The sequence below is a fragment of the Vanacampus margaritifer genome, chromosome 15, assembly GCF_051991255.1.
Source record: "Vanacampus margaritifer isolate UIUO_Vmar chromosome 15, RoL_Vmar_1.0, whole genome shotgun sequence".
NCBI lineage: Eukaryota > Metazoa > Chordata > Actinopteri > Syngnathiformes > Syngnathidae > Vanacampus > Vanacampus margaritifer.
The window spans coordinates 20,463,481-20,477,153 of record NC_135446.1 but is presented as its reverse complement, the minus strand read 5'-3'; the positions used below and the strand labels follow the sequence as shown (position 1 = coordinate 20,477,153).

Sequence of the window (13,673 nt, the reverse complement as noted above, 5' to 3'; positions counted from 1 at the left end):
AGTGTCGCGCGCGCACGCGTGCGTGTATGCTTTGACTGCCACACACCAGGCAAACATCTTTGCCTTGACTCGCTTCTGGGGAATTTCCGTCCTTTCATTGGTTGGCGTCAAAGTCGACCCCAAAAAAGTTTCGGCCCAGTTTATTTTTGTGATCGAAACAACGACCGTTGGCCTTTTGTTACAGCCGTTGACGGTCACCTTTCCAACGAGAAAATCCATAAATGTAAAAAATCTAATTTGTCAATGTTGTGTAAAGATGAACTGCCGTTTTCTATTATTAGACTATAAATAATCAATGATGGTGAATAATGACGGAGGTATGGAATGATGAATAATGATGGAAGGATTGCTGGGTGGAGGAGAAGAGTCGTTGAAGTGGAAGATTGTCTGCAGGCTACAAGACAAAGTGTGACCTCAATATGGCCTCATTCATTCATACACATTGACATGTACAAATGCAACATAATTTACAGTAATGGATCAATTGGTGTAATTTGCTCTTGCTTCTTTATAGATAAAAAAACACTTTTATGCACAAATATACGCTGTTTGATTTGTTGTATCCAAATGTCTCCAGAAACGTCACTGGAACGTCAGTTACTCACTGTCTATATCGTGTGGAGTACCGTGGTACTACACGACTGGCAATACTACAAATTTTACAATGATACATTACTACTTTCATACACGTATTTTATTTAGATATTTTAAACGCATGCAATGATTTTTTATTAGTGCGTAATTTCCTCAAGACTCTCTAAGAAGCCCTTCCTTTCTCCGTACAGTACGGCAATTCGTGTCACAACATCCTCAAGCTAATGGTCATGAATATCGGACCTTCGGCACTGCTTCATAAGAATACTGTACAGATATAATTTAATTTAATGTGAAAAAAACCGTGACGAATTAATTGTTGTTACTACTTCGAAAAACCCACAGAGGGCGCAAATGGATTCATGCCTCCATATTACCCAAAGAAGAAGCTAAATCTTCGGCAAGTTCTCGCGAGGCGGCAGAAAACCCGGAAGTCGCTCATGAACCGTGTTTACGTTCCGTCTCCAAGAGCTTAGTTGGTTTAAACCGAATTTTTGTAGAAGCTTCAGCGGGTCGAAATGGGGAAAGCCGATTTTCTCTCACCCAAGGCGATAAGCAACCGGATAAAATCCAAAGGTCTCCAGAAACTGAGGTGGTATTGTCAAATGTGTCAAAAACAATGTCGAGATGAGGTGAGTTACCCCCATCCCCCACTAGTTGCTATGTTGCGTAAATTTGTTATTTTCAATTTCCCTTCATTTTATATGTCTCTCTCGTCCGTGTGCCACCAGAATGGCTTCAAGTGTCACTGCATGTCCGAGTCCCACCAAAGGCAGCTGCTGCTCGCCTCGGAGTGTCCACGCAGGTTTTTGGACTTCTTCTCCAAGTATGTTTCTTCCCCACGAACATTCTTGCAGAACGTCTTTCTATTATAGCTCAAGATCAATGTATTTTCTCAGGGAATCATATAAATGGGCCAGTAGGCATTTTTTGATAGATTAAAATGTGATATTTACAGACGTAACAGCTCTCTTAATGTAATCAAATGAATCAATTTGCTGTCATTTTCCTGTGCAGTGAGTTCAAAAGTGGATTTGTGGAGCTGCTGCGGCGACGTTTTGGTGAGTTTGGACATGTCTAGTCATCGACCCTAATATTTTACGTTTGTTAATTTCCCCCAATCCGAATAAGGTAAAAAAGATTGGATTTAAAAAAAAAAAAATACTTCAATTTTTAAAGGTGACAAAAAAATCATGATACTTCACACTAGATGTATAATTTTGCATTGTGTGAAAGTAAAATTGATTCTTTGACTATTAATATTTTTTGTTACTGCACTATATGGAATTTCTGTCTTTTTTTTTTTCAATTTTAACTTATTTTTTTTTAAGGCAGGATATTAAATACTTTGCTTGCATTGTTCTTTGTACTGCACCACTGATATAAAAAGGTTTGACTTGTATAATGATAAATTGTTAAATGTAATGCTTATGTTGTGATACTTCTAGTTAAATTAAAAAAGTTAAGACAATATGCAAACCCTTTTTTTTCTTTCTTGATGAATTAACCAAGGTATTGGCGCAGGGCTCGGTTTTGGCTGATGCTCAAACTCAAGTGACTCGTACTGCGATCGGAATATTTCTAATGATCTTTTATTTGCTTAACCAAAACATGATGCATACTGTCGGCGTTCACTTTTGCGTGTGCGCAGGGACGAAGCGCGTTCACAACAACATCGTGTACAACGAGTACATCAGTGACCGCGAACACATCCACATGAACGCCACGCGCTGGGAGACGCTCACCGACTTCACCAAGTGGCTCGGCCGACAAGGTTGGCATGCTCGTAGTTGAAATCTCAGATTGGAACATGGCCCACAACGGACCGCGTTTGGTCAGGTCTTTGCAAGGTGGACGAGACGCCCAAGGGCTGGTACATCCAGTACATCGACCGTGACCCCGAGACCATCCGCCGGCAGGAGGAGCTGGCGAGGAGGAAGAAGCACGAGCTGGACGACGAGGAGCGCAGCGCCAAGTTCATCGAGGAGCAAGTCCGCAGAGGCCGCGGCGACAAGGATGAGGAAGTGAGTTCCAAACGACATGAGCTACATGATGACGGAGGCTCGGGGAACCGCACTACTCATCGGACTTTTTTTTTTTCCCTCCGTTCTCTAGGAAGATCCAGTTTACACTGAGCTGAAGCGAGAGAATGAAGAGGAAAAAGGTCAATTTCACACATTCGATGAATATGTGTTAACATGTGTCCCCATTGACTGTATTTTCCTGCTCTTACAGTTGCTTTCAACTTGGGTGCCGGCGCATCACTGGCTGGTCCTTCCACATCAAGGTACCTTGGGGCTAACTTGTACCTGCAGGCTCCATGTTTTTATTTGTTTATATATTTATTTATTTTAGGGGTGTCAAAATTAGTGAGTTAATTTAAAGTTCCTTTAACGCCACTCTTTTTTTTTAACGTGCGATTAATGATGACCCCGCCTGTATTGGGGGAATTCCAGTCACAACGCAGCAGCCGCCTCCACGACAAAATTTAGCAGTAATAAATTTAATAATGCATATATTTGTGGAGACTGAGGTCAAGTTGTATTTTACAATTTAAAAAATGTCCAGAATTTCACAAGTTTTTTCATGTTAAAGATTAGAACGTCTTACAAATGCAGTTATGCCATCTAGTGGCAAAAAAATGACCTCGACACGAATCAATATCACACTTGTTTTTTTTTTAACCGTACAGTACATCTTTTTAATTTTAACTCAATTTTATGAATTATTATGAAATTACTTTATCAACGACTAAAAAGTGCAGCCATGTTTCTATTAGTTAAAAAAAAAATCCCAAGGAATACAATACAAGAGTATTAAAACTTAGAAAAAATATTTTATTGTACATTTAGAACAGATAAAAAATTTGTGATTAATTGTGAGTTAACTATTGACGTCATGCGATTAATTACGATGGACTCATTTGCTCCCCAAAACGTATAAAAACGTTCTATTTTAAATATTGCCATGTTTTTTTTATGCTAGAGCATACAGAAGGCCTCGATGCAGCCTCTGACCTGAAGAGGTCACTTAAAGCAATGGTAGTTATCACAACAACAAAAAATGGCCAGCAGGTGACAGCAGAGCAACGGAGCTCAACCAGGGCCATGCTGCAAAAAAAAAGCTCTTTTCCCCAGTGTTTTCAACAGTTTTGTGAGTAATGATGGAACTTAGCTATATTCTAATGCTAATTGCTGCAAAACGGAAACAAATATTTTAAAAAAATCCTGATGAAAGAAGAAACTACAATCTTTCTTTTGGCAGACTCCATGTTTTTAAAGCAATAGAACACAATATTCTGGAGCGAAGGGGGTCGCTTCAGTTAAAAATGTCTGGGAGTGAATGAGTTAAAAATTGTAATCGCCTGACACCCCAATTATTATTATTTTTCAAGACAATGCACATGAATTGACACAGCAAAAAGGCATCCATGTTTGCTCTCGTCTTTCTTTCGTTCTCGCCGATCTGCAACTGCTCACTCGAGACTTGACTGTTTGTTGCTCCTGAAGTCTAATGACAAAAAAAAAAAACCCCGTCCTCCTCGTAGCTCCCTCCTGGCCTCAAGCGCTCTTGCCAAGGCGTCGTCAGCAAAGAGGAAAGAGCCGTCCTCGGCTCCCGACTCGCGGGACAAGAAGCGGAAGTCCGCCCTGGAGCAGATCATCGAGGTAGCGTCTGGCGCCATTTTGGGTGTCTGTGGTTTTGCGTCGTGTGTGCGCGCGTCCTCGCTGACGTCGGCGCTTTACCGTTCAGATGGAGGAGAGGAAGAAGCAGCAGCAGCAGCCGGTCAAGACTGACCACTGGCTGCAGCCCAACATTGTGGTCAAGGTGGTCACCAAGAGGCTGGGCGAGAAGTACCATAAGAAAAAGGCCGTCGTCATGGTAACCGCAAACGCCAGCAAACTCCTTCATGCGCACACCGTGACAAATGTCCGCCCCCGCAGGAGGTGCGCGAGAAATTCACGGCGGTGGTGAAGATGATCGACTCCGGGGACAAACTCAAGCTGGATCAGAACCACGTGGAGACGGTGATACCGGCGCCGGGTACGTGCCGACCGGCATTTTGTACTTCCAACCAGGAAATACATGGCGTGTACAAAAGCTGAGCGACGTCCGTCCCGGCAGGAAAACGTGTGCTGATCGTGAACGGAAGCTACCGAGACACGGAGGCCGTGCTGGAGGGCATCGACGAGAAGAACTTCTGCGCGTCGCTCACGCTCGATTCGGTAAGCGTATTCACGGCCGGGTGGTTTTGACGTGCGTTTATCGGACCGCGTATCGCCTCGCGATGGCTGCTGCCGGCACGAGTCATCATTTGGAGACGTCCAAACTTTGTCCATGCAAGAAAATCAAAAGTCGAGAAGGGCCATTGAAGGACATGTGACTTTTTATTATAAGAAGAAATTCTCGTTCATTTTTCCTTTCGCTGCCGCGTGTGCGTATCGATCTGTTGATTCCGTTGTGAAATGTACTTTTTGTTGCTATGGTAACCGAGGAGCTAAAATCCTGTTTTGTCATCAGGGTCCACAGAAAGGAAAGCAAGTGGACGTCGCCTACGAGAACTTCTCCAAACTGGCTTGAGCAAACTTTTTTTTTTCTCTCTTTTTCTTCTTCTCTAAAGCACTCTACTATGTCAGAGTTCTTTTCTCAAAAATCCAACAGGCATTTTTTCAACTCGGAACCACCCGTGTTTGTTTTTTAATCGCAAACAAGTCAAACGGACAAATTGCACAGATGACATTTTCCCTTCAATAAATTCAGTGTGATAGATGATTTCAACCTCTAGAATTAAGGAGCTCACAAATCTGTGAGAAAGAAAGTCATTTTTTTCCCCCTTCTTTTTATTCCTTTTTTTTTTTTGTTGACTCCTCTATTCCATTGAGAGGAAACTGTGCAGGTCCGGAACGATGTAGGCGCTGTAGTGGCCATCGATGAATCCTTTGCCGCTGTTGTGCACGAACCAGCAGTAGACGTCTGAGCCGCGTCGCTTGTCTCGTCTGTAGTCCTTCTGCCAGCCCCTGGTGAGCGCGGCCAGCAGATGGCGCCATTTCAAAATCACAACTTCCAAAAGGGTTTTTAGCACGAGGGCGGTGACGAGCTTACCTGGTGACCTGCAGCTTGTTGCCCTTCACCTCCATGGTGGCCTCCTTCTTTTGGGGGTCGGCGCCGTCGCGGATGTCATAAATGTTCACTTTGGGCTCTCGGGAGAACTGACCTAAGAGGACAAACACACAACTTTTTGCCGTTTTGTATAAATAATATTTCTGTGCATTTGTTCCGTATTAACCTCAGCACCTCTGCAATAAATGCTGTGCTTTGCAAATAATGAGTCGTCGGTGCCTTGACTTGCTAGTTTAAGCGCAGAGCTCAAGTTACTTTTGAGTATTAAATACATTTTCACCATTGAAATGACATATGGTTGTTATTTCCTCAGCAGAGGTGATGTCATCTTCAGTCGACAGCGAGTGGAAAAATGTGTTGAATTAATTGTACAAAAATAATGACGTTATCAAATTAATTGTAGACAAAATATTAACTTTTATCCCTTTAAACACAAATATTAAATGTTCAACAATTTAACATGCAATAAATTGATCCAATTATTTGCTTTGAGATCAACTCATTCACTGCCATTGACGGCTATAGACGTCAAAAATTCATTTTAACTATTTCTATTTGTTTAACATTTTTTCCCACTTTTGTTAACAAAAGTATGAAAACCTAGATTTTTTTAGAACAAATAAAATTAAATTTATAAATAAAAAATTATAAATCTAAAATTTGTGATTAGTCGTGAGTTAACTAGTGAAGTCAAGCGATTAATTACGTTTAAAAATTGTAATCGACCGACGCCCCTAATTTTTAATAATCTTTTCTTTAAAAATTAAAATAAATAAATGTTTGTTTTTGTTTTTTTTAAAAGAAGAAAATATTATTAAAACTTTAAAACGGTTAAAATTTATAATCATAATTAATCGCATGACTTCACTAGTTAACTCACAATTAATCACAAATTTTGTGTCTGTTCTAAATGTACAAAACAAATCTAGATTTTCATACTCTTGTTAACAACAATGGAAAAAAATGTTAAACTCATAAAAATAGTTCAAATGAATTTTTGACGTCTATTGCTGTCAATGGCAGTGAATGAGTTAATATGTGATAACTAAAATGTCACGTGAATAATCCACTAACTACATGATCTTCTTCCGCAGGGCTCCTTTCTCGTCATACATGAAACAATGTGAAATAAATCAAATAATAGCGGGAGTTTTCCCTTCTCTGCTATTTGTTTTGGTCTCAACAGCCTGTAATCATACTTTACTTAATCGGCAGTCTTAATTTGAGGGCTTGTTTGAAATTCATATTTGGCTCGCAGCACAAAAGAAAAATGTTGACCAAACTGGGAAAACTCATAAAGAGGCACTCTTAAGTCAAGGTACCACTTTATCGTCAATGCCCCTCACTAACCTTGTGTCATGTTTTTCATCTATGCAGTTAACACGCCACTCAATCCATTCAAAAAAAGATGACCAGCAGCAGCGAAAAGAAGTCCCTCTACATTGACGACGTGCGAATACCTATGAGGCCGTGGACCAATGGCGAGTACCGGTTGTCATTGGGGAGGTAGACACCCAGGAAGTCCACATTGACCGGGTGTTTCTTCCACACCCGGTGGAGAAGAACCATCACCCGGATGCCCTGGTTGACGGTGACGGAGACCTGCGAGTCTTTCACGATGGCGATCCTCGTCCTGGATGGGAAAACCAAGCGATGACATCATCAGACGTCACGCGGCGGCCGTCGCCTGCTTACCCGTTTTGCACGATGTCCGCCGTGGCGCCCCAAGTGAAGGTGTGGTTGTTCTTGCCGTCGGTGAAGGCGATGCTGTCGGTGCTGACGGTGACGCCGATGCCGCCGGGCTGGTGGTAGACCGAGATGACCCCGAAATAGGTGCTCTGATTTTCTCTCTGCACCTTTTTGTTGCCGATGAGCTGCCCGTTCACCGCCACACCTGCGGAGCAGGACACAAAGTCACGCTTTGGAAAGCCAGCGGTTACTTGATGGAGCCGGGGGTCGTGTCGTACCTGTGCCTCTGTCGCTCACCAGGTTGAGGATGTGGCCGGGTTCGGAGTTGATGTTGAAGCAGACGTCCATGTTTGTTTGGGGAAGGTGCACGATGAAGTGAGGGTCGTTATCCACTGGGTGAGAGAAGACGTGTCCGAGTGTGCAATCAAAATCGGCGGACGGGTAGACTTGCATGAGATAAGATAAGATAAGATCCACTGATTGTCACACCCACCTAAGTGGGGCGAAATTCGTGCTCCGCATTTGACCCATCCCCTGAGGGAGCGGTGAGCAGCAGCAGCAGCAGCCGCGCTCGGGAATCACATGGTGATCTAACCTCCCAATTCCAACCCTTAATGCTGAGTGTCAAGCAGAGCGGAAATTGGTCCCATTTTTATAGTCTTTGGTATGACCCGGCCGGGAATTGAACCCACGACCTCCCAGTCTCAGGGCGGACACTGCACCACTAGGCCACTGAGCTGCAAAGCGCAGATGGGGAGGGCAAAGTTTACCTAAGTTGACCTGCTTTGGCAACGTCCACTCCTCTGGGCCTTTTTCCACATGGCTGGGCGGGGCCGGCGTCGTCATCTGGACCCACGGTGGGGGCTGGTAGACGACCTTGACTGGAGGCAAAGTCCGCATTCCTCCTCCCATCGTGCTCCCTAGACACGGACGTTTTTGGCCGTTTACTGGATGAAGCCGATCCAAATGGCTCCTGGTGGCGGCGGGACTCGCACCTGAGCAGCAGCCTTGCTTGGGGTCCTTGGGGGAGTCGGCCAGCAGCCTCTCCTTGCTGTCCTCGCTCTCCACCAGCAGAGCGGTGAGAGGAGTGACAAACTGATGCTCCATGGCCAACGCCAGGATGCGCTGGGTGATCTTCCTCTTCTTGACGGCGGTCGGCGCCAAAGACCTGACGCGTGGACGGGGACGGTTGAAGGACAGTGAAGGCTCGCGGTCCGATTGTGCGACGGCGTTGGGGTTTACCGTTCACTTATCAACTGTTTGATGGTGATGTAGGCCCACAGCTGCCTGGCAAAGCCGGTAAACGAGTGCTGCTGCTTGGCCAGCTCCATGTCCAGCTTGGACGTGTCCACCTCGGTTTGCAAAGTGATGTCCAACAGGACCTGCGGAATGAGAGGAAAAGCGACGGAGGACCGGAAATTCCCTCAACCCTCCCGCGACCCTCGCGTTTCACTCACACCCGATGCGGTGGTGAAGCTGGTCAAAGTGTCGCTCTCGGACGGTTGCACCTTGCCGGCAACAACCAACTCGGAGCCCCCGAAGTATTTGTCGAACTGGTTCTGCGTGACGTCGGACACGGAATCCTCTGGGAAGTGGACGTTGATCCTCCGCAGAAGAGGATTGGATACTTGACTGTAGAACGTCTGCAGGGAACGTCAGGAAAAGTTCCATACCAAAACAATCAGGTCACTTATGCTTCTGCATGTTTTTTTTTTGTTTTTTTTCTGGAGATCTCAGTATTGTTCATTCGGTAATTTTACCGATTTGACATGTCATCATCATTGCTCTCCTTTTTTTAAATATTTTTATATATATATATATATATTTTTTTTTTTTTGTATTTTTATTTATTTATTTATTTTTAAATATATTTTGACTGACTTACCACATAAATAATTTCAATCTACACTTGTAGCCCTTACTATCGCTAAAAAAACAATTCTTGTTAACTGGAAAAATAAACAAACTCTGAATATCGACCAATGGTCTAACCTCCTCATAAATCACATTTTAATGGAAAAAAATATCTGCCTCAAATAAAAACCAAATATCAAAATTTATAGAAACATGGTCTACGTATATAGAATTTTTTAACCTAATTCTGGTTACTTAATTCTGTCTTGTCTGTTTCTGCATTTGGCAATTTATTATTATATTATATTATATTATATATTATATTATTAGTATGGGATTTTTTTTAATGGGCTTTAGGTGAACTGATGAATACACACACGCTCGCACGCACGCACGCACGCACGCACACACGCACATACACATACTCACCCACATACAAAAAAAATATATATATATGTGTGTATATGTATATATATATATATATGTATATACATTTAAAAAAAAAAAAAAAACATTTATTAAATTTTTTAAATTTATTTGTTTGTTTGTTTTTTTTTTTAAAAAAAAAGGAGAGCAATGATGATGTCAAATCGAATGAACAATACTGAGCTCTCCTGAGAAAAAAAAAAAAATAATAATAATAATAAAAATAATAAAAATAAATAAATATATTTTATATTTTTTTTGTATTTTTATTTTATTTTTGTATGTGGGCTTTTTGTATGCTCCTGCATGTTTATGCTTATCGGAATGGCTTCGTACCCGCAGCTGCTCGGCCGCGTCGTGGTTAGCGAAGATGCGCTGGGCGACGCCGCGGTTGTCCATGGCGATGCGTTCCAAGAAGTCGTAATCCACGTCAAAGCCGATTCCCAAAGAGAACAGCGAGAAGTCCTCCCGCATCGCCTTCTTCACGTTCTTCTGGATTGTGCTCAGCTTGATCTCGCCTGCAGATTCATCCGTTATCCGTCGGCGCCAACTGCCGAAATGGGAGGATTTGATTGGCTGGGATTGGACTCACCCACGGTGGGGTCGCCATCCGACACCAGGATAATCATGGAGACGGATCGAGGGTCGATAAGCCCCTGATTGGACGCCCTCACCAGGATCTGCACTGCTTTCATCAGCGCTTCATTGATGTTGGTTCCTGGGGGTCAAAGGTTAGTTCTGAGCAACCCAAGATGCTCTCAGCTTCCAAATGTGTCTTGTCTTGTGGTACCTCCAACTGGTTTAATGTTCTGGATGTACTTCTTGGCGTCGGCAATTTGTATGGAGGACCCCGGAACCAGGTCTTCGCTCCAACATCGCACGTTGTGGTTGAAGTCGATGATGCTGAACTGATCGTCCACGGTGAGGTCGTCCAAGATGGCCTGCATGGCCTCCACCGTCTGCCAGAAAGGACCGGAAGTCTCTCGTACCCAACGGCCCGCCACCTCAACGAGGACTTACCTGTTTCATCTTGACCCCCCACATGGACCCGCTGACGTCGATGACAAACACGATGTTTTTGGGGAGCGGCGACATGTTGGAAGGGGCGAAAAAGTGGACAAAGTGGCCATCGGAGACCTGGTGGGACCCGGTCGGTCTCGATCAGTCACAGTTTGTCGACGTGTTGGCAACAATTGAGCGTCGGTGTTGCGCACCTGCAGCTCGCCGGCGTTGTTGTCCCGCTTCACATCGTATTTGACGCTCAATTCGCCATCGATGGCGCTCTGTGTGCAGTTGTCGCACTTCCTCTGCTGCTGCAGGGTGGGCTTGAAGACCACATGGGCCTGAGGGACAGCAGCGACACATATATATATATATATATATATATATATAGGAACTTTCCACTGCAAACCAAAACCTGTGGAGTCGGTCTTACTTTCTCTGGGGTCTGCGTGACTTTGACCAGATTGTCAAACTTGTCACCGAGATTATTTGAGGTTTCCAGCGTGGCGATCCCCTTCGGCTCAAAGATGTAAACGTCCACCTAAAGACGGATTTCAAGGTTGTTTGAAGACTTTTTTTTTTTCGGTTTCTACCGGGGGGCTCTGATGATGCTCTTACCTGGAACTGAGGCACCAGTCGACCCGGCTGCAGGTGCAGCGAGTGCTCATAGAACCCGAGCTTCCTCTGCATCATCTCCTGGTAGTGCAGCTCAAACTCGATGTTGCTTCCGGGCGGGACGTGAACCTCCGTCTTGAAGGTCTCCAGTTCCTGGGAGTTCGCTCTGTTGTGTGGACACATTCAAGTCTCCCTTAAATGGGACTTCTTCTTTCCCTTTGGACTTTTTAACCACAGCAAATCAACCTAATCTTCCAGGTCAGCTCTCTGTAAATCTTCCCTCACAACATCCATAATTCTGCCGGCTCCATCTCCAGCATCCTTCTACCAATACGTCCACTGTCCCTTCTCTGGTCTTGTCCAAACCCTCTCAATCTGACTTCTCTAGTTTAGTTGCCAAACCTTCTGGTCTGTGCCCTCCCTGTGATGACCTCATCCCTGATCCTGTCCACCTTTTTCCCTTCCAGAGTCTGTTGTTGTCTGTTGTTCATTGCTTCCGTCTCCAAACCGTCCAGCTGGTCTCATGACCGTCCTGTCTGTCCCTCTCTTCATCATCTCTCTTGCATTCTCCCCCATTGCTCTGAACAGCTGATGACAAATTCCATCTACCTCGACCCCACGTAAGCTTACCATTCCACTGGCCTCTTTTACTTCTTAGACTTTCATTCCCTTAAATTCTACCGCCCGTCCGTCCGTCTTCAATTCCGCTTATCCGGGGTCGAGTCGCGGGGGGCAGCAGCTTTAGCAGGGAAGCCCAGACTTCCCTCTCCCCAGCCACTTCACCCAGCTCCTCCGACGGGATCCAAAGGCGTTCCCAGGCCAGCCGAGAGATGTAGTCTCTCCAGCGTGTCCTGGGTCGTCCCCCGGGGCCTCCCGGCGGTAGGACATGCCCAGACTTCCCTCTCCCCAGCCACTTCACCCAGCTCCTCCGACGGGATCCAAAGGCGTTCCCAGGCCAGCCGAGAGATGTAGTCTCTCCAGCGTGTCCTGGGTCGTCCCCCGGGGCCTCCCGACGGTAGGACATGCCCAGGCTTCCCTCTCCCCAGCCACTTCACCCAGCTCCTCCGACGGGATCCAAAGGCGTTCCCAGGCCAGCCGAGAGACGTAGTCTCTCCAGCGTGTCCTGGGTCGTACCCCGGGGCCTCCCGCCGGTAGGACATGCCCGGAACACCTCCCCAGGGAGGTTAAATTCTACATTTGAGTTCAACCCAAGAGGTACCTGACGATGCCGGCGGCTTTTCCTTTGGCCCGTGCCTGAGCGTACAGATTCCGAGCCACGGTCTTCTCCTTCACCGAGCCCGTGAATGTGATGCCGTTGACGTTCCTGAGGCGCAAAAAGCAACAGGTTTCAGCTCCGGATGGCGGTCTTGCGTTGTCGATCTGCTCGGTGCCCTCACATTGTGAAGTTGGTGATGAAGGCTCGCTTGGGGATCTGCACGTTGAAGCCGATGGTTTGGGCCTTGGAGCCCGAGTTGACCACCGAGCTGCGGACGCTGGTGTGGGCGAACCGCGACGTGATCCGGCTCTCCACCTTGTAGCTCTTGACGGTGATGTCATCGCCGCGGATGGCCTGGGCAGGAAGAAGGCAAAGTTTGACATGAGAAGCTTTGAAGGAGTTTCTGCCCTGAAGGAGAACTTGACGTCAGTCCAGGATTCCGGGTTATCCCTGGTTCATCATAAAGCTCAAACTGAAGTCCCTGGAACCATCATGGGACTGATACAGAATCAGGTCAATAACCCATCAGTCACGGGAATGTCCACAAACCGCTTGTTATTGATTTTGTGAGATAAGCTCGGACTCTTGTTGCAGCGGCGAGAGCTTAAAACAACAAATGGGGGGCCGTACCTCAAAGTCTTCCTGCTCCTCGCTGGTCAATTCTGCTCTCTAAAACCACAAATAAATCATTAGGCACAATTTGTCGCTGAACTCGTGCGGTTACTATGATTTAGACTTTATATGGAACAAGTCGAAATACTGTTTGCTATCTTAGTGGATTTCGACTTAGCTCCTGTGACACGGTGATCCGTACGCCTTCATTTCCCGTCCAAACAATATCCCACCTTATGTCTGCCACCAGAACGCCGAAGATCTGACTGGTGAGAGAAAGTTGACGATTGCTTGTTTATGAAAAGGAATCTCACAGCATGTGTCAATCAGGGCCACCTTCACGCTCACCCACCTCCTCGTCCTCCCATTCTCCATCGATCACAAACTCAAAGCAGCAGCTCCTTTGGAGGCCCAAGAGCCCAACGAGGAGGAGGAGAAGAAGAAGCTTCCGCCTCATGTTCTTTAGTGCTCCGATCGTCCTGCTAGCGAGCAAAACTTCTTTGCAAATGGTTCGAATCCACACGGGCGACTGACGGACAAATCAATA

The 13,673-nt window shown here is 45.6% G+C and overlaps 2 protein-coding genes across 2 annotated transcripts; one reads left to right on the top strand and one right to left on the bottom strand.

The window, feature by feature from the left end:
- Positions 1 to 785: 785 nt before the first annotated feature.
- On the top strand, positions 786 to 5,917 carry kin (Kin17 DNA and RNA binding protein). Its single transcript, XM_077544489.1, has 12 exons — positions 786 to 1,226; positions 1,326 to 1,420; positions 1,612 to 1,655; positions 2,246 to 2,368; positions 2,434 to 2,618; positions 2,710 to 2,758; positions 2,830 to 2,881; positions 4,142 to 4,259; positions 4,345 to 4,473; positions 4,536 to 4,635; positions 4,717 to 4,817; positions 5,113 to 5,917. Exons 1-12 carry the CDS (start codon positions 1,113 to 1,115, stop codon positions 5,170 to 5,172), a joined length of 1,170 nt encoding a protein of 389 aa, XP_077400615.1. The 5' UTR covers positions 786 to 1,112; the 3' UTR covers positions 5,173 to 5,917.
- Positions 4,961 to 13,624, bottom strand: itih2 (inter-alpha-trypsin inhibitor heavy chain 2). Its single transcript, XM_077544488.1, has 21 exons — positions 13,479 to 13,624; positions 13,360 to 13,392; positions 13,145 to 13,183; positions 12,696 to 12,868; positions 12,518 to 12,622; positions 11,302 to 11,464; positions 11,117 to 11,224; positions 10,896 to 11,024; positions 10,702 to 10,818; positions 10,472 to 10,640; positions 10,274 to 10,399; positions 10,018 to 10,199; positions 8,859 to 9,044; positions 8,644 to 8,783; positions 8,397 to 8,569; positions 8,172 to 8,321; positions 7,680 to 7,793; positions 7,408 to 7,606; positions 7,173 to 7,345; positions 5,695 to 5,806; positions 4,961 to 5,609 (listed from the first exon to the last, which is right to left on the bottom strand). Exons 1-21 carry the CDS (start codon positions 13,581 to 13,583, stop codon positions 5,462 to 5,464), a joined length of 2,844 nt encoding a protein of 947 aa, XP_077400614.1. The 5' UTR covers positions 13,584 to 13,624; the 3' UTR covers positions 4,961 to 5,461.
- Positions 13,625 to 13,673: the final 49 nt, after the last annotated feature.